Genomic DNA, 24498 nt, shown 5'->3' with positions numbered 1-24498 from the left:
TCTGGAACAACACCACCCTCCCTTCCACTGAGCAGCACCAAGTGGAAGAAACCCTAAGTTTATTACCATTTTAGCCTTCTGAATATGAGACTTCATCAACTTTCACAATCTATTTTTATCAACAAAAATGAATTTCTTAAAACTGCAATAAAGAAACATGTACAATAGAAATGCTTAAAACAGAACCTGTATTACAGAACGTTTTTGGATTAAATTGATAAAAGTTGGTGCTGAAAGTGTACTGCAGTCCTACATTACAACAGTAAACATTTCAAAAGTATTTCATTGGTTGTAAACGCTTTGGGACGTCCTGAGGTTGTGAAAAACACAATAGAAATGCAAGACTTCTCTTTCTTTCAGTCTTTATAGGATTAAAACTCTATGGTTGAGAGTTGCTAAAGGTACTGCATTTCTTTGGCTTGGGCCCAATTATGTGGTCTATGTACCAGGGCCATCTGCTCCTTGGATGTTGTGTTTGCGTATATCATATTGCGCTGACTTCCTGCAATAAAACAAACCCGACACTTACTTAATACATTTTTGACATTCCCAACATCCAGCTCGAGTGCTGGAAGCACACAGAGATCAGGGTGTGGAATTATCTGCTCTAAATAAAAAAAGGACAAACTGTTAAAGTAAAAAGGGGTATGTTCTTTCTATATAGTACCAGTAGCTATTAGAGAAATATTCGCAGGGAAACAGGCACAGCTCAGATGGAGTGTTGCTTCAAGAAGCTCTCATTAAGTTAATTTTGTGCAAAATAGCAGAAATGGGCTGTTTTATTTGGAGCAGAGGAGGCTGAGGGAGACTTGATTGAGGTAGATAAAATTATGAGGGGCCAAAATAGAGTTGATAGGAAGGACCTATTTTCCTTAGCAGAAAGGTCAATAACCAGGGGGCATAGATTTAAAGTAATTGGTAGAAAGATTAGAAGAGAGTTGAGGAAAACTTTTTTCACCCAATGGATGGTGGGGGTCTGGAACTCACTGCCTGAAAGGGTGGTAGAGGTAGAAACCCACAGCACATTTAAAAAGAACATGGATATGCACTTGAAGTGTCGTAACCTACAAAGCTATGGACCAAGAGCTGAAAAGATGGATTAAGCTGGATAGCTCTTTTCCGGCCATACAGACACGATGGGCTAAATGGCTTCCGTTTGTGCCGTAAATTTCTATTATTCTATAAAAGGTTAGCAACTAAAGAACAATGAAGCACTGAAACAGGTGAAAACAAACTGAGCAACTATTGGTTGCAAGTCATCCCACAAGTTGAAGGGCCAAGCATATGGGAAATGGCATGCCATGCAATGCCATTTCATAAGGGCACCAAGTCTCTGGAGTGCTGTTTAGGCAGATTGAAAAGAAAAAAAGACTTCCATTTATATAGTGCCTTTCACAACCTCAGGACGTCCCAAAATGTTTTACGGCCAAGGAAGTATTTTTGAAGCATAGTCACTGTTGTAATGTAGGAAACACAGCAGCCAATTTGCGGAAAGCAAGCTCCCACAAACAGCAATGTGATAATGACCAGATAATCTGTTTTAGTGATGATGGTTGAGTAAATATTGGCCAGGACACCAGGTAGAACTCCCCTGTTCTTCTGCAAAAGTCCCATTGTGGGGGCATCCATTCGTTTAAGTAAACATTAGGGCCTTAATCAGCATTGTGTATGATGACATTCTCACATTCCGTGTACCAGCTTCTTGGCAGGCCTTAGCACCACACAATGTCAGATGCTAGCACCTAGTGCACCAAAGCAATGCGTCCTCAACATAGCATCATCATCAGCCCCACTGATTTCATAAATGCAGGTCATTTATCATCCTAAGCACTTACTGCCACCAGGAGGTATTTTAATGTAGTGCAGTAGTATAATTTAATCAGAAAAAAGATCTAATTCCATTATTGGTATTATATCACTCACGGATATGTGCTGGTAAAATATTCAAGATGGTGCACAGTGGCAGTTTTTCACAATGGCGGACAGATATATAATGAAACTGGGGTTAATAATGGTTAAATAGGCAATGGAGCTGGGGATCTGGTCATGGAGAATGTGGGGTGGGGGTTGAAGATATGGCAAGGTTCAAATGGGGGATTGAAAGATCGGATCTGAGGTTCAAGGACTGGGAGATGTCGAGGTTTTGGCAATAAATTTGGTAAATAAATAAAATTAAAATGAATGTTGTCATTCAAATAAATTTGAAGCCAGTTCAAATAGTTATGTGACCCTGGAGAGTCTTCTTCTTAGGCAGTCCCTCGGAGTCGAGGATGACTTGCTTCCACACTAATACGAGTTCTCAGGTGACTGATGAGTCCAATGCAGGACCTACAATCTCTGTCACAGGTGGGGCAGACAGCGGTTGGAGGGATGGGTGGGTGGGGTGCTTGGGTTGTCGTGCGCTCCTTCCGCTTGGCTTCCACATGCTCCCAGCGAAGCGACTCGAGGTGTTCGGCGCCTTCCAGGATGTTTCTCCTCCATTTTGAGTGATCTTGGGCCAGAGATTCCCAGGTGTCGGTGGGGATGTTGCACTTTTTCAAGGAGGCTTTGAGGATGTTGTTGAAGCGTTTCCTCTGCCCACCTGGGGCTCGCTTGCCGCTTCGGAACTCGGACGATGTAGCTGTCCATCGGAGCTGATCGAGCGTGGTCAATGCTTCAATGCTGGGGATGTTGGCCTGAGTGAGAACACTGCCAATGGATTTGCAGGATCTTGCGGAGGCAGTGTTAGTGGTACTTCTCCAGTGCTTTGAGGTGCCTGCTGTATATAGTCCATCTCTCTAAAGCATATAGGAGGGCTGGTATCACTACTGCTCTGTAGACCATGAGCTTGGTGCCGGGTTTGAGGTCCTGGTCTTCAAACACCCTGTTCCTCAGGTGACCGAAGGCTGCACAGGCACAATGAAGGCGGCGTTTGATTTCATCCTGAGGTATGGAAAATGGTCCACATTGTTCAAGGCCTCGTCATGGATCTTGATAATCGGGGGGCAGTACTGTGTGGCGGGGGCAGGTTGGTAGAGAACCTTTGACTTATGGATGTTTAGTGTAAGGCCTATACACTCGTACGCTTCGGTGAAGGCATTGACGATGGTTTGGAGTTCGATCTCCGAGTGTGTGCAAACACAAGCGTCGTCTGCAAACTGTAATTCAATGACAGAGGATGGGACGACCTTGGATCTGGACTGGAGGCGACGGAGCTTGAACAGTTTCCTGTTTGTTCTGTAGATTAGCTCCACTCCAGTGGGGAGCTTACTGAGGGTGAGATGGAGCATTGCAGCATAGAAGATCGAGAAGAGCATTGGTGTGATGACACAGCCTTGCTTGACCCCGGTCCGCATGCGTATTGGGTCTGTGGTGGACCCGTTGGTCAGGATCACGGTTTGTATGTCATTGTGAAGCAGGTGGAGGATCGTAACGAACTTTTGAGGGCAGCCGAATTTGAGGAGGACTCTCCATAATTCCTCCCGGATGACAGTGTCGAAGGCCTTTGTGAGGTCAAAGATGGCCAGGTACAGAGGTTGGTGCTGCTCCCTGCATTTTTCTTGAATTTGACACGTGGTGAAGATCATATCCATTGTGCCCCTTAGTGGACGGAATCCGCATTGCGACTCTGGAAGGAGCTCTTCAGCCACTGGGAGAAGGCGATTGAGGAGGATTCTTGCAATGACTTTCCCTGTGATTACCGCAATCAGACTTGTTGCCTTTCTTGAAGATGGTCATGAGCACAGCGTCTCGGAGATCCCCTGGCATGCTCTCTCCTTCCAAATAAGAGAAATTAGTTCATGGATTCGCGCCAATAGTGCTTCTCCGCCATGCTTCGGCAGGGATTCCATCTGCTCCTGACACCTTGTTCTTCTTCAGTTATCGGATGGCCTTTCAACCTCATGCCGGGTTGGGGTTGTGCTGAGCTGGTGGCGGGTAGCATGCTGCAGGATGGAGTCGAGGACACTCGCATTGAAGACAGAGTCTCGGTTAAGGAGATCTTCGAAGTGCTCCTTCCAGTGGGCACTGATTGCCTCTCTGTCCTTGATGAATACCTCTCCGTTCTTGGCCCTCAGTGGGGTAGGACCTTGGGTGCTTGGCCGGAGATGGTCTTGACTGCGCTAAAGAATCACACACGTTGTGGTTGTCGGCTAGTTGCTGGATCTACTGTGCTTTTTCCACCCACCATCTGTTCTTTAGGTCGTGAGTTTTATGTCGGACCTCGGCCTTCAGACGTCCATAGAGCTGCTTTCTTGTTCACAAGTTTTGTTGCTGTTTCAAGAATGCCTTACGCTTGTGGCTTATCAGCTCCTGGATCTCCTGGTCATTCTTGTCGAACTAGTCTTGAGTGACCAAGTGTCTTTTCACAGGTGCTAATTATGGAGGCCTTGAGGGCAGATCAGGTACTGTGGACATTCTGTGTCTCCGGTTAAAGATCACATGGATGAACTTCAACAATTGTACATCCCTGTCGGGAGTAAAAATAAACTGTGGCTAACAAGGGAAATTAAGGATAGTGTTAAATCCAAGGGAGAGGCATATAAATTGGCCAGAAAAGAGGACTGGGAGAAATTTAGAATTCAGCAGAGGAGGACAAAAGGTTTAATTGGGAGGGAGAAAATAGAGTATGAGAGGAAGCTTGCAGGGAACATAAAAACTGATTGCAAAAGCTTCTATAGATATGTGAAGAGAAAAAGATTAGTGAAGACAAACATAGGTCACTTGCAGTCAGATTCAGGTGAATTTATAATGGGGAACAAAGATATGGCAGACCAGTTGAACAAATACTTTGGTTCTGTCTTCACGAAGGAAGACACAAATAATCTTCCGGAAATACTAGGGGGCCGAGGGTCTAGTGAGAAGGAGGAACTGAAGAAAATCCTTATTAGGCACACGCACACACTCCTACTGTCCTCCTTCCTCCTTCCCAGTAAGAAAGTGCCAGTGGCAGAGTGAAACAGGCGGTGTCGTAACAGGGTGATGAGGGGAGTGGGTAGTGCTTGGTGGTGTGTTAGTGGCATGCAGATTAAAGAAGGAAGATTTACATTGAAACAAAGAAAAGGTTGACAGGAGTGCGTGTGGTTAATGTGTCAGTGGGGAGTTGTTAAAAAAAAAACAAGGGATTATAAAGGAAGCAGCAGTGTGGCACCAGAGATCAATGTTGCTGCTGTCAATGCAGAGAAATCTGAATGATAGTCATACTGTGAGCACAGATAGTATACAGATAGGAGCTTCAATTGGAGTTGGCTTTAAATTTAAAAGATGAATGGGTGAGGATGAAAAGTGTGCTGGGGATGAAATTCATCCTTTAGAAGACAGATCTGGTGACAAGAAGGAGAATAAACACAGTTAACTAAAACCAGAGAATGAGATGCTGGTTCCAGTTATCTCTATCATTATTAATGATGGTAAAGATGAAAGTATGAGGGGTGGTGCAGCATAAGTATGGGAAATGTATAACAGGCATCCTGGAGTATCAGTGGTGTCTGGGGCCTGATAAGGGAGACTGGGAGTCTGAGGACTTGGGTGGTGGGGTAAGATATAAGATTTGGGAGTAACGGAGAGGGTCCTACAAGGTGGGAGTGTTGAGAAGCAAAATCTCCGGTTCTAGCATCAAGGAGAAGGGGTCGTAGGATATGGGAGTAGGAAGGATGGTTCTGAGGTGAGGGAACTTCGGGGAAGCAGATTGAAGGGTTCAAGAGGATGGGGGTGAGGGAGCTAACTGAATTGTGAGCAGCATTTAGCAGTAAAGGATGAAGCCAGGATTCTGCAATTACTATGGAGCAGAAGCCTTTGGCAGTATTGGGGGCAGGATTTGTCAGTATTTGGAGGGAAAGAATCAGTCAGTATTTGGAGGGAAAGCCCTGGCAGGAGAACTGTGCCTGGAGGAGCTGGGCAATTTTGCATCCAAGGCATGGACCCTCACTTCTTGTTACAATTCACACCGAGCTGCCTCATTGGCACGTGACACCAGTCAGCCATTCTCTAACTGGAAGAAAAGCAGTTCCCAGCAGTGTAATTTCCTGGTCCATCCCCAATGGTTATTTCTTAAATTTAAAAATGACAAGTCTAGTGACAATGGCGGTGTCAATAGCAGTTTCCAAACCTAATACCCTAATCTTGTCCCAAACCCCTAACCCAATCACTAACCCTAGTGCTCTAATCCTAACCCCAAATACTAACCCTAAATCCTAATGCCAACCACTAACGCACACCCCTGGTCCGAATATCTGCTGGCCCAATTCTATACGTGATCCTTCATAACCTCAGCCCAATTTTCTAGTTAGTTTCTTATCTTGTTTCCTACATTTCAAAAAGTACTTTATTTGCTGTAAAGTGCTTTGGGGCGTCCTGTGGTTGTGAAAGGCTCTATATAAATGCAAGTCTTTCTTTTTTTTCAAATCACCCTGAACCCCTTTTATAAATTGGCACATGCAGACATTTGATAATATAAAAAACCCCAGAGATAGATGAGGCAGTGAGTAAAAGCGAACAATTGTCGAGAGATATAGGACTAAAAATTCATTGGCTTCACACCACCCATTAGCGCCCGGGAGGGGTGCCAACGGGACGCTAAGCACCTACCTCCCGAGTGCCGTGCTATGACAGCCTGCCGCGAACTTCATTGGTGGTTTAGCGGCGGCGCTGTCATTTAGCACTGCGCACTCTAGCGCCACCCACTTGGTGACATCAAAATTGTGCAATGCCCCCTTTGCGACGCGTTTCCGAAATTGACTGCTTTCGTCTTCCGTAGCGCCTGGTGCTACTCCCGACAGGAGGAAGCAGACGGTGCGGAGGATCCTGGGGCGATATAACAGGGAATGAAGAACTAAGTGTTGAGAATCAAATTTTTAACAATGTACTTACCTCTCTTACCCGTGGAAAGCTGTTGGTAGCCTCCATTCCATTTTTTTGCAAGTTTCAGATAGTTGACCTCGCCTCCTCCTCTTTAGGCACTAGGATGCCGATATCCTAGCGCCTCAACTTGAATAGCACAGCCCTGCGGTGGGCCTTTAGCGCCCTAAGGATTGTGGAACGCTTCCCTTAGTGCTCCACTCCTCTCTTCGGGCACTAAAAAGGAATATCCCGGTTGGAGGTGGTAAACATCGACCGGCGCTGAAGTTAGCGCCCAGTCGGTGTCACCGCCTCAAACGGGACTACAGTTATAATGAATTTTTAGCACCTAATAAGTTTTCACTTATTCTGCTTGCAGTGAATGGGATTGACAACAACGACAACTTGCATTTTGATAGCGCCTTTAACATAATAAAAACATTCCAAGGCGCTTCATAGGCAATCCAGACAAAAAAATTGACACCGAGCCAAAGAAGGGCAGGTGACCAGATGATTGCTCAAAGAGGTAAGTTTTAAGCGGAACCTTAAAGGAGGAAAGATTGAGAGGCGGAGAGGTATAAGAAGGGAATTCCAGAACTTAGGGCTTAGGTAGCTGATGGCACGGCCGCCAATGGTGGGGTAAAGGGAGTTGGGGATGCACAAGAGGCCAGAATTGGAGGAACGCAGAGATCCAAGAGGGTTGTAAGCACATGCACGTTGGGCCGAATGGCCTCTTTCTGTGCCGTAAATGTCTAGGAATCTGTAAATTCCCGTTAAGCTGCGCGGCCACGGTTCGGCTTTTAAATGGAAAAACCGTCCAGGTGCCGAAATTTGTATGGGCCGCGCCCCCCCCCCCAAATATAGGGAACACTGTTTGTAGGGCTGGTGAAGGCTACAGAGATAGGACGGGGCGAGGCGATGGTGGGTTTTGAAAGCAAGGAGGAGAATTTTTAAATCCAGGCGTTACTGGACCGGGAGCCAATGTAGGTGCTGGGTGAGCAGGACTTGATGCGAGTTAGGACGCGGGCAGCAGAGGTTTGCTGGCACCGTAAACATGTAAAGAGCGCCTATTCCCGTTTGTGTTACACAGAATGCTCTCGACATTTCGCGCCCTGGCCCTTCGGGTGTACCTCAGGAGCCGCGTTGCCTCAGACTCGGGCTGTCGGTGAGTCGCTGTCCCGCTGTCCGGGCCCACAGTCTCACAGTTTGCGTCCAGGAATCGCCATTACCATGACAACCTCTCTCTTCATCCCTACCCATCCATAGGTTGACTTTGGACCAATAGCAAGTCACTAGGATAAACAACCCTCTCCTGGAGACTTGGCCAACCATAAATATTCCAATTATAGAGTTTAAACAACCTACCCTCATGTGCACTATAAATACGCATTAATTTTATATGAAAACATTTATTGCACAGAGCTCCCCAACTATCCTTTATACTATTAAAACAAAATTCTGAGGTGGGTCAATATTTTGAAACTAAAATATCGATGTAGACACTTCCACAGAATTTTACACTACTAAAAAGTTGATTAAAAAAATCAAGTATATTATTCATAAATTGACTTGAATTATGTGGGCGTTTAATCATTTATCAGCGCACGGCAGCGGGTTTCGCCTTCACTGCGCAGCGTCATGATTGGCCAGCTGGGAGTGCCTGCACTGCATTGTGGGATTTGTAGTCTGCAGTCGGTCACTGACCCGCGGAGCGCGGTGAGAGCGCCAGTGCGCAGACTCCAACTCCCAGCAGTCCACTCTCTCCCCTGCCCACCACGACGACGACGACAACAACAACAACAACATCAGCTTGACACGAGAAAGGCCGACGGGATGACTTGGGCCGTAGATTAATTCTTTTTTCCCCGGGCTGCAGCATGACTTCCTTGGTTGTGTTTTGCCGCAGGGCCTGTCGAGCGGTTTTACTGCGAGAGAACGGCGGGGTGGGCAGCCGGTGTTTTCTGCATTTGGTGCCCCGGAGGCTCGTGTCCGCCACTCGGTGCCTGGGCTCCAAACCCAAGTGCAGCGCGCTAAGACGCTGGATCCTGCTGGTGGAGCCTTTCGGTTCCTTGAAGGTTCGCCTGCCCTGCGACGTGACGGTCAAACCGCTCGACCCGCACGGCTATCCTGCGGCTGACCGCGCTTTCGTGGAAGTCAGTTCCCCCAACCGAGGGGAGAACTTGGATGATGTTCTGGTCAAATATGACGAGGCTCTCAAACAGATGGTAGTGAGTGCAGAAAATGTCAGCCGTGATGCTCGCATTGATCTGGTAACTCCAATAAAGTTTGGTGAGTAATTATCTGCATTTTGTGAAACCACTGATTTTTGCTTTTGGAAGAGGAGGGAGGGGGAGTCCCATCTTTTCAGTAAAATTCTGTTTTGTAATCGAAAAGCTATTACTGTAATACAGGAAAAAGTGCACTAATCTCAGATTATTGTTGCATGTGTTGCTCTCTATTGCCTCTCTTGTTTTCTTTGGTAAATCTTTTAATTATTTCCATGTGTATATAAAAAATAGTGTTTATGATTTATTTTGGAAAACTACCACAGAGATTTTAAGAGCTAATAAAAAAACACAAGTGGAAATAAATGAAATTGCAGTACTTGTATTTATATACTGCCTTTCACATCCTCAGTATGTCCCAGGTAGTTTCTGACGAAAGGTCATCGACCTGAAGCGTTAACTCTGCTTCTCTTTTCACAGATGCTGCCTGACCTGCTGAGTGTTTCCAACATTTTCTGTTTTTATTGAAATAGTTTTGAAGTGTAGTCACTGTTGTTATGCAGGAAATTGTGCAGCCAATTTGCACACAGCAAGGCTCTAGAAATAGCAGAGATAAAAGACCAGATAATCTGTTTTAGCTGCAAGTGAAATATTGGCCAGTACCTGTACACGTGGAAAACTCCCCTGCTCTCTTTTGAATAGTGCAATGGGACCTTTAATATCTACCTGAACAGGTCTCAGTTTAATGTCTCATCTGAAAGTACCTCTGACAAATCACTACTCCCTCAATAATGCACTGACTTGTCAGCCGAGATTATGTGATCAAGTAAGTAATTCAGCATCTGTGGAGAAGACAGATAAATTAACCTTTTATTGTAGATCCCTTTGTCAGAACCGCTTCATTGCTGCTGACTGACTTGCAGAGTGTTTCCACCATTTTCTGTTTTGTTTCAGATTTTCAGCATTTTTTTTTGTGCTCAAGTTGCTGGGGTGGGGCTTGAACCCATGACCTGACTCAGATGAAGGTTCTCTTATAGGGCCAAGCTGACCCAGATCTGTTACATTTTTGTGAGGGGAAGGGAAAATCTTTGCTCAATTTTGTTTGTTGCTTGTTAATTTGTATTTGTGTCCTCTGGTTAAGGGTTCATGGTTCAAGTTAAATAGTATGCTTACATGCATGACGTTTTAGGGGTAGATAAAAAGTACACAGTGGTTCTTGTGCATCTTTTAATGTTGATTGTGGAATTTTAGAGCTTTGGTTGATTACTTTTGTCGATCATGGTGTATTTAGACAGAACTTACCCTCAAATTTAAATGGGTAGCTTAGAGTAGATGATAAGATAATCTGTACATTGCCTTTTAAAAGGGATGGACCAAGTTATCTTTCCCCTTTCCTTTCCTTTTTTAGGCCATTCTGGGTCTCTACGACAGACGATATTTCTATTTGCACTGTAATGAACCTTATTCAAGTATTGTCCTGCACTATGGAAAATATTTGATCACTTTTTTTATAAAGTGCACTACAATTACATAATGTGCCATGCATTTAGAATAAGTAAACATCTGGTTTAGTATGTTGTGACTTGGTTGACAAAAAATATTAAATTAAATTTTTATGTTTCTGTTTTCAGACCTGGACATTAGCACCTTTCATAAAGGATGTGTTAAAATTAAAAAAATGGAGTGTGATAACTGCTATGTGGAAACTGAGAAAGGGAACAGTATCCTCAATTCATTAAAGGTACAAACAATTTTTCTCAGAACTGTTTATTTGAGTTTTTTTTCATTTGTTTTAATTTAGATGGCAAGTAATTATGACATCAACAACAACAATAACTTGAATTTATATAGTGCATTTAATTTAGTAAAACATTCCAAGGAGCTTCACAGTAGCGTTATTAAACTAAATTTGACACCGAGCTACCTAAGGAGATATTAGGGCAGATGGGCAGTAGGTTTTAAGGAGCATCTTAATGGAGGAGAGAGGTGAAGAGGTTTAGGGAGGGAATTCCAGAGCTTGGGATGGCTACCAATGGTGGAGCGATTTAAATTGGGGGTGCGCAAGAGACCAGAATTGAAGGTGCAGAAACATGTTGGGTTCTAAGGCTGAAAAGAGATGCTTAGCTGACTTGTGTTGGAGCAGCAAATTGTTTTTTTTTTATTCGTAGCCAATCTTTCCAATTCTTTGTCAAATCACAAACGCCAGAGGTCACCTTGCACACATCAAGGATCACTCTGCGCCAATGCTCTTAGCCAAAAGGCCGAGAGCCACTGCACCGTTCCTGGAAGTACTGCAATACCAGGTTCGTGCCATGGAGGTGGATGGGTCAGGCCCCCCACACACCTCCATGGAGGTGGATGGGTCAATCCACCCCACCCACCTCCTATTTCCAAAAAGCATTTTAGAACCACCTTCCTGATCCAGGGAGAACCACTTTGGGGTCATGGTTACTCCCCTGTCAGGTCAGTTACGCATGATCTTAGCCAAAAGGCCGAGAAGCGATAATTGTTGTGATAGTATAACTTGACATCCTACTTGCTGAACTAGAGGTAGCAGTAATATAAAAATTCAGTACCTGTCTGTGTACAGAACAATCCTTGGTTAGTATTGTATTACTAAATCTGGATTGCTATTAAGGACTAACCAAGATACTGATGTGTCTTACCACAATGAGAGCTGTTTGCTAGTGGACCTACTGCATCAGCTGAACGGTTTTGAAAATTAACATAGCACGTCTCCAGCAGGCTGCTAGTGAGTAAAGGAAATTTGCGGGGGTGGGGAATTGCCTGGAGATGTCTCATTGTAATGGTCGTAGGGCCTGGTTTAGAGCTCATAAGTCCCAGGATGACTTATGGCGTAACACAGGTGACTTGCGTCATTACTTGAGCAATAAGCAATGTTCACCACAATACAAATTCATTTTGGAAATCAAACCCTTTGATAATTAACCATTGGCTGAGCAATGGCTGATTTGCCCTCTAATTATAAAACCAGAACATTTTGAAATGTTAGCAGCAACAACAACTTATATTTATATAGCGTCTTTAATGTAGTAAAGCATCCCAAGGTGCTTCACAGGAGTGTTATAAGGCAAAAACTTGACACCGAACCACATAAGAAGTTACAGCAGATGACCAAAAGCTTGGTCAAAGAAGTAGGTTTTAAGGAGCGTCTTATAGGAGGAAAGAGAGGTTTAGGGAGGGAGTTCCAGAGCTTAGGGCCTAGACAGCTGAAGACACGACCACCAATGGTTGAGTGATTATAATCAGGGATGCTTAAGAAGGCAGAATTTGAGGGGGGGGCTGAAGGAAATTAGAGAGAGTGAGGGGCGAGGCCATGGAGGGATTTGTAAACCAGGATGAGAATTTTGAAATCGAGGCGTTGCTTAACCGGAAGCCAATGGAGGCCAGCGAGCACAGGGATGATAGGTGAACAGGACTTGGTGCGAGTTAGTACACAGGCTGCTGAGTTTTGGATGACCTCAAGTTTACATAGGGTCGAATGTGGGAGGCCAGCCAGGAGTGCGTTGATCTAGTCAAGTCTAGAGATAACAAAGACATGGATGAGGGTTTCAGCAGCAGATGAGCTGAGGCAGGGGCACAGACGGGCGATGTTACGGCGGTGGAAATAGGCAGTCTTAGTTATGCCACGGATATGTGGTTGGAAGCTCATTTCAGGGTCAAATATGACACAAAAGCAAAATACTGTGGATGCTGGAATCTGGAATAAAAACAGAAAATGCTGTAAATCTCAGCAGGTCAGGCAGCATCTGTGGAGAGGAAGCAGAGTTAACATTTCAGGTCGATGACCCTTCGTCAGAACTGGAGAGTGTTCAAAAAGAATAGATTCTTAACAAGCACTGAAAGGGGGAAGGGAAGAAAGAACAAAAGGCAAGGTCTGTGATCGGTTGGAAGACAAGAGAGATTAAAGAGACAAAAGGGATGATGGCCCAAATTCAAATGGTAATGCTAGGAGTCTAGATAGGGTGTGAATGGTGGGATTATGACCAACTGCCATTCGAGATGAGGAGAGAGAAAAAAGAAACAGGCTTTGAGGGGGGCAGGTGGGGGGGGGGGGGAGGAAAGGAGCCAAAGATTGGCAGCGGTTACGCTCTGAAATTTTTGGACTCGATGTTGAGTCCAGAAGACTGTAAAGTGCCTAAACGAAAGGTGAGGTGCTGTTCCTCAAGCTTGCGTTGAGCTTCGTTGGAACAGTGTAGCAGACCGAGGACAGACAGGTCAGAGTGGGAATGCAGTGGAGAATTAAAGTGACAGGCGACTGGAGGCTTAGGGTCACACTTGTGGACTGAACGGAGGTGCTCTGCAAAGTGGTCACCCAATCTACGCTTGGTTTTCCCCCCCCTCCCCCCCCCCCCCCCCAATGTAGAGGAGGAGACCACATCGTGAGCAGCAAATACAGTATACTAAATTGAAAGAAGTACAAGTAAATCACTGTTTCACCTGGAAGGAGTATTTGGTGCCCTGGATAGTGGGACGAGAGGAGGTAAAAGGGCAGATGTTGCATCTCTTGCGCTTGCACAAAAAGGTGCCGTGGGAAAGGGAAGGGGTGCTGGGGGTCACTGTGGAATGGACCAGAGGGAGCGGTCCCTTCAGAATGCTGGGAGGGGAAGATGTGATTGGTGGTGGGATCACGTTGGAGATGGCGGAGGATGATCTGTTTAACGTGGAGGCTGGTGGGGTGAAAGGTGAGGACAAGGGGAACCCTGTCGTGGTTCTGAGAGGGAGGGGAAGGGGTGAGCGCAGAGGTGCGGGAAATAGGACAGACACGGTCGAGGGCCATGTTAACCATAGCGGAGGGGAATTCTCTTGAGGAAAAAGGAAGATGTCCGAGGCACTCATGTGAAAGGTGGCGTCATCAGAGCAGATGCGACGAAGACTGAGAAACTGGGAGAATGGAATGGAGTTCCTACAGGATGCGGGGTGAAAGGAAGTATGGTCCAGGTAGCTGTGGGAGTCAGTGGGCTTATAGTGGATACTGGCCGAAAGCCTATCCCCAGAGATGGAGACGAAGAAGTCAAGGAAGGCAAGGGAAGAGTTGGAGGTGGGCCATGTGAAGGTGAGGGAAGGGTGGAATTTGGATGCAAAGTGAATGAAATTTTCAAGTTCAGGGCGAGAGCAGGGAATGGCACTGATACAGTCATCAGTGTATCAGAAGAGGTGAGGAAGGGGACCCGAGTAGGACTGGAACAAAGAATGTTCCACATATCCTACAAAAAGGCAAGCATCATTAGGACCCATGCGGGTTCCCATAGCAACACCTTTTAATTTGGAGGAAGTGAGTGGAGTTAAATATGATACCAGACAGATGCTAGGGAGAGGGATGGAGTCGGTGGCTAGAGAATGGAGTTGTGGTGGGGACAAAAGACAATGGCTTCAGTCTTCCCCATATTTAATTGGAAAAATTTCTGCTCATCCAATACTGGAATTTAGATACCGTGGAGGAGTCAAGAGAAGTAGTGGTGAGGTAGAGTTGGGTGTCATTAGCGTACATGTAGAAACTGACGCTGTGCTTTCGGAAAGGGGCACCATATAGATTAGAAATAGGAGGGGACCAAGTATATATCCCTGGTGGCCCCCAGCGGTAACGATACGGCAGTGAGAAGAGAAGCCATTGCAGGTGATTTTCTGGCTACAATTAGATAGATAAGAATGGAACCAGGCGAGTGCAGTTCCACCTAGCTGGACGATGATGGGGAGACATTTGAGGAGGATGGAGTGGTCAAACAGGCCGAGAAGGGATAGCAATGGTGAGACTTGTGTACAAAACGGCAAAATGTACAGTGTGCATTGCCAATCTTACCGCTGCAGAAACTTCTTCCCCAAAGATTTCTCTTCATGGGAGAATGGTGGGCAATTTAAAAATAAATGTCTAACCTATAACGGGGATGTACTTGATACTGAAAGTACCCCTTTGTAAAACTTGAAATAAAATTTAAATTTTTCAGCAATAATTCAAATGTGAGCTGAATTAAGTCACCTGTTGATTAAACAAAGTACCACAGTACATGAATACAGGACTGACTTGTTGAGTTAAACCTCAATTGCAGGAATTTACCACGAGGGGGCATGGTTTACATACAAATGACGATAGATACAAAATTTGTATCAGAAACAGTGTTTGAAGAAAGGTTATTTGCATCACTTAGTTTTAGAATTTTTGCAATAAACTTGTGACATATAGTATGCAGCACCCAAGGACTAGAGTCAGTTTTATTTTGTTTATATGTTTTGAATGCAAGTTAAAATACTAATACCATTGCTGTTTGTCCTGTCCTCTGCTAGTTTTCCACAACTCTGCTGTTCAGCTGGGCGGGAAGCCAATCTGGGCCATGGATTTCTTCAGCATCAATGCCGCTTTATGTGGTGGGAGGCAGGGCTTTCAATCCAATATCTTCTACAAGAATTTATATTACAGGGTACTAATATTTTTCAACTACATCAATATTTATTCTGGTGAGAGTTGTAGGTTCATTTATCATTAAACAGCGTTGTCACTAGACTTAATGGGCCCAAGTTTCCACATGATTTGCGCCTGATTTTTAGGAGCAACTGGTGGAGAACGGACTATCTTAGAAATTGCAATTCTCCACATTTTTTTTTCGGCAGTTCTCGTCAGGTAGAACAGTTCCACTTTGGAACAGAATTTTTTCTTCAAAAGGGGGCGTGTCCGGCCACTGATGCCTGATTTGAAAGTTTCCACTGTGAAAACGTATTCCAAACTAACTTAGAATGGAGCAAGTGAAGATTTTTGTAGAACTGAAAAAACCTGTTCTACACATTAAAAAATCAGGCGCAGGTTACAAATTAGGCGTCCAGAACGAGGTGAGGGGGGGGGGGGGGGGGGAGGGAAGGGAAGTCATTAAATTCTACAATAAATCCTTATTTATACTTATACAAATATTATACAAATAAATCCAACCTGAATAAAAATTTATAAGCAAAGAAAAGATTAAATAAACCATCTTCCTACCTGTGTGAAAGTGCTTCAGCCAGGGAGAATGCTGCAACAAGCCTCACAAAACGAGGCAGCCGTTCCCGAAGGCGGGCGGGAGGGAACCGACCGAACACGGGGGGGGGGGGGGGAGGAGGAAGCCGTTCCAGATGGCGGGAGGGAGGGAGGGAACCGACCGACCGAACGAACAAACGCAGGGGGAGGGGGGGAGGAAGCCGTTCCAGATGGCGGGAGGGAGGGAGGGAACCGACCGACCGAACGAACAAACGCAGGGGGAGGGGGGGAGGAAGCCGTTCCAGATGGCGGGAGGGAGGGAGGGGACCGACCGAACTCGGGGAAGCCGTTCCAGACGGCGGGCGAGCGACCGAACGCAGTGGGGGGGGGGGGAGCTGTTCCAGACGGCGGGCGAGCGACCGAACGCAGTGGGGGGGGGGGGAGCTGTTCCAGACGGCGGGCGAGCGACCGAACGCAGTGGGGGGGGGGGGAGCTGTTCCAGACGGCGGGCGAGCGACCGAACGCAGTGGGGGGGGGGGAGCCGTTCCAGACGGCGAGCGGGCGGAAGGGACCCAACCGACCGACCGACCGAACGCAGCGGGGGGGGAGGAGGAAGCCGTTCCAGACGGCGGGAGGGAGGGAAGGAGACAGAAGGCTGCAGGAAGCCTCAGAAATTGAGGAGCCATTTCCCGACGGCAAAAGGGGGAGGTCGTCGGGAAGCGGCTGCCTCAACTTTCTGAGATTTCCTGCAGCCTTCTCAGTGCTGATGTGCTGATGGCAATGTGCTTTTATTAAAAAATTTTCAAAAACTAAACAGCTACAAAGAACTACAAAAATGGCCGAGTGCCAATGTTTACTTCACACTGCGCGTGCGCGAACGCTCCAAAGCGCACGCGCAGCGTTGCCGGCAGGAAAAAAACTAATTTAAATAGTACCCGCCCCCTCCCACTTACAAAATCGGTGCGAGTGTAGGCTCCGCCCCCCTGGGCGCCGCGCCAAACAGACAAGGAGCTGCAGGGCTCTCCAGAATCGCGAGTTAATGTGTTGTTACCAGTGCACATCAGGAAAAATCAAATCAAAAAGTTCTGACATGGTTCTCTTAAATTGCTCCCAGTAACATCACCCTCAGTACCCACAAATATTACAGCTTAATGTTAATAAATAGTTCAAAATTACTTCTTTAGATATAATCAAAGTTTGGAAGGACACAATGTGTAATTGTATTGATGATGTTTTTCACAATTATTGTGAAATCAATCCAAAGGGTTCACACATACAGCTAGGATCTCAGTGAAGTATAATGATGTATCATTGAAAAATGAAACAGAAGGAAGCCCAGTATCTATCAACAGAATCCTGGACTCCATCCTGGAGATGTGGAGTGAAAACACACATTTTACTGATGTAACCTGAACTGAACTCATCTAGTCTGGTGGATAAGTATGAGGGGTCTGGACTGATGATTAATAGTTTTTAATTTTTCTGCTTGTGAGATGGAGTACTCCTCCACTTGATGTTCCAACTGCCAACGCCACAAAGAGCAGGCAAAGCTTAATTTTTTTTTTAACAACAACTTGTATTTATATAGCACCTTTAACATAGTAAAACATCCCAGTGCACGTCACAGGGGTGTTATAAGACAAAACAAATAAATTTGACACCAAGCCACATAAGAAATTACAGCAGATAACCAAAGCTTGGTCAAAGAGGTAGGTTTTGAGGAGCGTCTTAAAAGAGGAAAGAGAGGTAGAGAAGTGGAGAGGTTTAGGGAGGGAGTTCTAGAGCTTAGGGCCCAGGCAGCTGAAGGCACAGCCCCAATGGTTGAGCAGTTATAATCAGGGATGCTCAAGAGGTCAGAATTTGAGGAGTGCAGACATCTTGGGGGAGGGGGAGGGGGGGTGGGGGAGATTAGAGATAGGGAAGGGGGGGTGGTGGTGGGAACTTGTGGAGCTGAAGGGAGATTACAGAGATGGGGAAGGGGGGCTGGTGGTGGTTGTGAGGCTGAAGGGAGATTACAGAGATGGGGAGGGGTGAGGCCATGGAGGGATTTGTAACCAAGGATGAGAATTTTGAAATCGAAGGTGTTGCTTAACCGGGAGCCAATGTAGGTCAGCGAGCACATGCTGCCGAGTTTTGAATGACCTCAAGTTTATGTAGGGTAGAATGTGGGAGGCCAGCCAGGCGTGCATTGGTATAGTCAAGTCAAGAGGTAATAAAGACTTGGATGAAGGTTTCAGCAGCAGGTGGGCAGGGGCAGAGACGGGCAATGTTACGGAGGTGGAATAAGGCGGTTTTAGTTACGCTGCAGATATGTAGCTGGAAACTCATTTCAGGGTCAGATATGATACCCAGGTTGCGAGCAGTCTTCACCCTCAGATTGATGCTAGGAAGAGGGATGGAGTCAGTGGTTAGAGAACGCAGTTTGTGGTGGGGACCAAAGATAATGCCTTCGGTCTTCCCAATATTTAATCGGAAAACATTTCTGCTCATCCAGCACTGGACAAGCACTCTGACAATTTAGAAACAAAGCAAGGGGTCGAGAGAAGTGGTTGAGAGGTAGAGCTGCCTGTCATCAGCGTATATGTTGAAATGGACTCCGTGTTTTCGGATGATATCGCCAAGGCGGGCAGCATAATGATGAGAGATAAGAGGGGGCCAAGGACAGATCCTTGGGGGGCACCAGAGGTAATGATGTGAGGGTGGGAAGAGAAGCCATTGCAGGAGATTTTCTGGCTACGATTAGATAAGAATGGAACCAGGTGAGTGCAGTCCCACCTAGCCGGATGATGGTGGAGAGGTGTTGGAGGAGGATGGAGTGGTCACCTATGTCAAAGGCTGCAGACAGGTCCAGAAGGACGAGGACTGATAGTTTATCTTTGTCACAGTCACCAAGTATGTCATTTGTGACTTTGATAGCCGTTTCGGTACTGGCAGGGGCGAAAATCAGATTGAAGGGATTCAAACATTGAATTCAGGGAAAAATGTTCACGGATTTGGGAGGCGACAACACGTTCAAGTATTTTGGACAGGAAAGAGAGGTTGGAAATGGGGCAATAGCTAGCAAGCAAAGTGGGGTCAAGGGTTGTTTTTGAGGAGAGGGGTGATGACAGCAGATTTGAAGGAGAGGGGGACAGTACCTGAGGAGAGAGAACCATTAACAATGTCGACGAACATGGGAGCCAAAACATGAAGTTGGGTGGTCAGCAGTTTAGTGGGAATAGGGTCAAGGGAGCAGGAAGTGGGTCTCATGGACAGGATGAGCTTAGAGAGATCAAGAGGGGAGATCAAAGAGAAACTAGAGAAAGATGTGAGTTTAGGACTAGGACAGGTGGGAGCTTCAGATGAAGTTTGGCCCTGTGGGCTAGGTGAACTCGCAGAGGCAGCTGATTGGATGAAAGAAGTCCATGAGCTCCTCACACTTCTTGTTGGAGGCTAGTGCGGTGGAGACCGGGGAGAGGGGTTTAAGGAGACAGCAGTAGAGAATAGTAGCCGGGGGTTATCTTTACATTCCAGAATGATTCTGGAATAGTGAGCATTTTTTGTAGACAAGTGTAGAAACCAATAATGTTTTATGTCTTCGAGCTAGATCTGGCAGTGAATGGCTAAGCCATTTTAGCAGAAAATGTCCTGAGTGTAGCAACTTTTTCAAAAAGTAATTCAATGTTTTTACTTACTTTTTTTCAAGTTCTTTATTGTACAGATGAGGGCAGAAGAATAACCTTTTATAGACCACTAGTGATGCTGTTCGTAAGTAAAATATTCTGTCTTAAGACTGTCATAATACCTGTTCTGACATCCTTGTGAGCTCACAAAGCATTTCATCTATGTAATTATTTAAATAGGGGGTATAATTTTAACCTGTCTGGACAATTCATTAAACTTCTGTATTTAGATTTTGAATGTAATTACAAAAAAAGGAAACAGCAGGTCAATAAAATATAACATTAGCAGGCTTTTGTTTCAGATCTGAAACTCCATGGATCATGCATTTAACACTTGGGTGTTTATTAAAATAAAATCCATTTCTATTTCTCTGATAAAGCTCACATACTCAACTCTGAACTGTTGCTCATGAGCTAATTACTCAAATATAGATGGATGCTTTTGGGGGTTTGTTTTAATAGAAAAAGTAGTGGAAGGCAAAACTTAAACTCTTGGTGGCAAAGCACATGAATAGCAATGTAGAATTGTGGCTATATATCTGTTCCACCAATGTGTTTATAATCTATTAAAAATTTTGGCCCAGAATTTGTAGTCGGGATGATGAACAGGCAGCGTTCGCTGTCATTCCGCCTTTGAAATTGAATGCCTTTGCTTTGCCGCTGACCGCAAATTCTGGGCCCTTCCTTCATGTCAGCTTTTTTCCAATTGTATGTCCAGATTTACAATGGAAACTGTCTATGTAAACTTGTTACAATGTAAGTACATCCTATTCCTCAGTAGAGGAGGAGCTGCCGTGCTATCACTGCTGGAATGGTGTGATTACAATGTGACAAGTTTTATTGTGGAGCTAGAAAGTTACAATGGGAATATGAACGCATGGTCAGAATGTATGTCCTTAGACTTAGGAATAGGTTACATCTGTATGCCCTAGTCCAATTATTCCCAGCCTCTAACCCTCTTCACCAAAAAACTACACTTGGTCTTGATTCATTGTGTGCAATTCCTGTCAAGTAACAATTACTTCCTCCTATAACGCTCTTTCCATCATGTGTTTGTACCATAATTAAATCTACCTATTAATTTTACTTGCCTCTGATTGAATCTTTCAAGTTTGATCTCCAAGATAGGTTCTGCTGTTTCTTCCAAGATATGTGATAAAATTAAAGAATCGTTACAGCACAATAGAAGGCCATTCAGCCCATTGAGCCCGTGCCAGCTCTCTGCAAGAGCACTTCAGCTAATCTCAATCCCCCACACATTCCCCGTAGCCCTGCAAATTTCTTCCCTTCAGGTACTTATCTAATTCCCTTTTGAAAGCCACAAATAATCTGCCTCCACCTCCCTTTCAGGCAGTGCATTCCAGATCATAACCACTCGCATAGTTTTATGTATAGTGCTTCTTCCCCATTTGGAGCTCCTAACATTGGCCTGGTGCTGCCCAACCCCTTCCTTATTGCCTTTTCAGGTTGTCGTTGCTGCCCACTCACTGCAATCAGACAACCACAATCAAGCCTCAAGATGCCAGAACCAGCTTCCACGCACTTACAAAAGGCCTGATTTACTGATTTTTAAATTTGCATGTGTGCGCTATGAGTGATTATCCTACAACACTACAGCCCTTATTTTGCCCAGCAATTTTTCTGGCGTTGAAGGTAAGTTAAAAGTTTCCCCAATGTTGGGGCGCCGGCGCCGATTACCAGCGCCAGAATGCTTGGCGCCATATATTCTGGCGCTGGTGTACGCTAAAAAGCAGGATACGTGCCCTTTTTGGCCATTAAGGCCACTTTCCCCAACAACGTTTTTTTTTAAACTACGCACAGACACATGGAATACCGTTGGAAATATCCTTACCTACACTTACAGGAATCGGCCCTGGTCCGCTCCTATCGCTGGCCAAATGTCCTCCATTCGCAAATCTTCTGAGATGGTGAGTTATTTGCTTTCCGAAAGACAGACACATGCATATCTACTAGCCCTTATACTTGGGTTAGATCCAGGTGCTATGCCCAGAGGAAGAGTTGTCTAAACAATACGAAAGGAAATGAAAAACTGATTTTCCCCCCATGTGTTTTGGGCATGACTTAAATTGCAGACTCTGAAGGTTGTCTGTCTACAAGTTTATACATGACAGTGGTGTTATAATGATTCCGACAGTAAAGATCTAAAGTCAGAATGTATTTAAGGTAACGAATCGGATCAAAAGAGCTTGTCAGCTGGTTTTATATTTTCACAAAAGATCTTACTTGATATGTAGTAACCATCACAATTAAGAAGGAAACCATACTTACATGTACTCTGCTGTTGGATGAAGCCTCATATTCACGATCAGCCCTTGTATCCAAAACAGATTGTTGCTGTTTTACTATAAATATATTAGTTTTTTGCATAATTTTAATTGAGCAGAGCATTGATTACATAAACTAAAAATATATAAAAATGGAACCTTTTAAGAAAAATACATGCGCAGCTTTTGTTCTGCGCATGCGCAGTACATTTTAGGCGGACACTTAGCTCCGCCCCCCGAGATGGACTTTGGTAGCGCCGACGCTACATTTAGATTTTGTTTACCGGAAACTACTGGGTTTTTTTTCCCGGTGCTTACGGTGTTGAAGAAAAGTGCGTACAGTGGACGCTATCATTTTTGTTCGAGGGAAAATAGGGGCCGTGGTAAGTTGGCAAATATGATCTATCTCTTCTCTCTTTGTCAGAGGTTTGCCCACTCTCTTTGACTGCCAATGAATCTTTGTCACTTTCTGCTCCCATCTATACAACTTACTGTGTCTCTTAACTTTGTCATCTGCAAACTTGAATATATTCCTTCATCAAAGTCATTAATAAATATGCTAAAAAGTTGAGGCCCCGGTACTGGAGAATACCATTTGTCACATCCCACCAATCAAAGATCGTGCCCTTTATCTTTGCTGTCTCTGTTCTACCTCGTAACCACTTACCAACCCATGTCATAAAGTTCCCTCTAAATATCAACTTGCTTCTGGGACAACATTCATAGACACTCCCCTATCCCGCTTCGAAAAATTCAACTAGATTAGTCAGACATGACCTATCCTTCACAAATCCATGCTGACTCTCTCTGATCAGCTTGTACTTGTCCAAGTGCTCGGTCACACTGTCTCCGCTTCCAGTAACTTCCCCATAACTACTGAGTTTGTAATTAACTAGTTTCTCCCTCCCTCCCTCCCTCCCATTTTAAGTAATGGTGTGATTTTTTTTTTAAATCTAAAGGCATAACAGCTGAATCTAGAGAGCTTTGGAAAATTATGATTAAAGCATCTGCAATGTCCTCACCTATTTTAATACTCTGGGGTGGAAACCATCTGATACTGAAGATTTGTCTATCTTAATTCCCATTATTTTCTCCAATGCCATTTTTTCCTTGTATTAAATTCACCAACTTCCACCCCTTAACTTATTTTTAGGTTCATTTTGTAATGCTAGTATTTTGCCCTCTTCAACTTTGAAAATTAATGCAAAGTGCTCCTTTAACAAGTCCACCATTTCCTAATTGCCCATTATCATCGCGCCTACATCTCTATCTATAAATAGTTCCACATTCCCCTTTACCACGCCTTCTCTTAATAAATTTATTAAAAAATTGCTGTTAGCTTTTATAACTTTTAGGTTTTTTTTCATGTTTCCTTTTTGAAATTATTTCTTTATATCCCTTTGTTGCTTTTTATAGCTCCTCCAATCTGCTGGAATTCCACTTCCTTTCATTTATGTAAGCCCATTCTTTTAGCTTGATCCCACCTCGTGCCAGATTTGTTGATCATGATTGCTGAACTATATAATTGGAGTCTTTGCCTTTTAGGGGCATGTATTGGTTTTGTATCGTATCAAATACTTCTTTGAATATTTTTCACTGTTTGTCTGTTAACAGCTCGGCCCAGTTTACTGTAGTCAATTCATTTTTCATTCCTTCGAAGTTTGCCTTACTTTTCCTCTCATACATAATAAATTAAATCATATTCTTGTCACTATTTGCAAGAGCTTCCCTTGTCATAAGATTGTTAACTAATTCTGGCTCATTACTCTTTACCCTCTCATATTCTCCTCTGTCTCCACCTCATGCACTCTTCTCTCCCCCCCCCCCCCCCACGCACACAATTTTTATATTAAAAAAAACATATTTTGCCACATTATCTGTACCCCTGCTTACTTAAGCCATTTTTTCTTCCCACCTGCATCAACCCTAGTGCCCACCGGCTGAAACTTGAGTATTCTGTTTTATTTTTCAGCTGTTTTCACGTTCTGTCATAATCAATCTTCCTTACACTCCTGACTAGCAGGCTGTTCATTTATTGATTTTAACACTTCATGTTCTCAAGTTTCTCCTGTTTCAGGTTCTGAGATTGATATTTAATTCTTAACTGTGTTTTTCTTTTCCTTGTTTCGGATTTTTTTTGTCCTGGCAATATTCTCCCAGACCCCAATACTCTGACCTCACAGAAAACAAATCAAAACTGCATGGAGCAGCAGCACCTAAACTCCTTGTACCCCATGGGAAGCTAGAGTTGTAATATGGAGGCACTGACATTTTTAACAATGCCACACTCCAGATTAAATTCAACAATGTTGGATTACAGTATAGCAGATTAGGCCGACCTACTGCTCTGTGTTGGGAAGACATTGGGCATCATATATTGTGGCAATGGCTGCATCTGGTTAATTTTAGGTTATGCTCAATTGCTTTTTAAAAAAAAAAAGATAAATCTTAAGGATATCAGGGTTAAAAGCATTAAAATTGAAGAAAATCTGATAGGAAAATTTGAGATTATAATAAATATTTGTTTGCTGCATTGCATTGGGAAT

The 24498-nt window shown here is 44.5% G+C and overlaps 2 protein-coding genes and 1 pseudogene across 4 annotated transcripts in view; 1 reads left to right on the top strand and 2 right to left on the bottom strand.

Moving 5' to 3' along the window:
- ccdc146 (coiled-coil domain containing 146) overlaps nt 1–8080 on the bottom strand; it is a 228758-nt gene extending 220678 nt beyond the window's left edge. The window contains exon 1 of the mRNA XM_070896626.1: nt 7944–8080. The gene's annotated coding sequence lies outside the window, so the exon portion shown is untranslated. The remainder of the gene's footprint in view (nt 1–7943) is intronic.
- Nucleotides 8081–8564: 484 nt separating this feature from the next.
- fam185a (family with sequence similarity 185 member A) overlaps nt 8565–24498 on the top strand; it is a 74981-nt gene continuing 59047 nt past the window's right edge. Inside the window, exons 1-2 of one of the 3 annotated variants that reach the window (XM_070897344.1) lie at nt 8565–9102; nt 10670–10779. In XM_070897344.1, coding sequence (XP_070753445.1) covers nt 8691–9102; nt 10670–10779 — 522 coding nt within the window. In that variant the 5' untranslated portion in view covers nt 8565–8690. The remainder of the gene's footprint in view (nt 9103–10669; nt 10780–24498) is intronic. The other 2 variants (XM_070897343.1, XM_070897342.1) reach the window with 2 other exon arrangements.
- LOC139279106 (U2 spliceosomal RNA) lies at nt 11305–11542 on the bottom strand (annotated as a pseudogene).

The sequence above is a fragment of the Pristiophorus japonicus genome, chromosome 13 (assembly GCF_044704955.1).
Source record: "Pristiophorus japonicus isolate sPriJap1 chromosome 13, sPriJap1.hap1, whole genome shotgun sequence".
NCBI classification, from domain to species: Eukaryota; Metazoa; Chordata; class Chondrichthyes; family Pristiophoridae; genus Pristiophorus; species Pristiophorus japonicus.
This window is presented reverse-complemented; position numbering and strand designations above follow the sequence as displayed.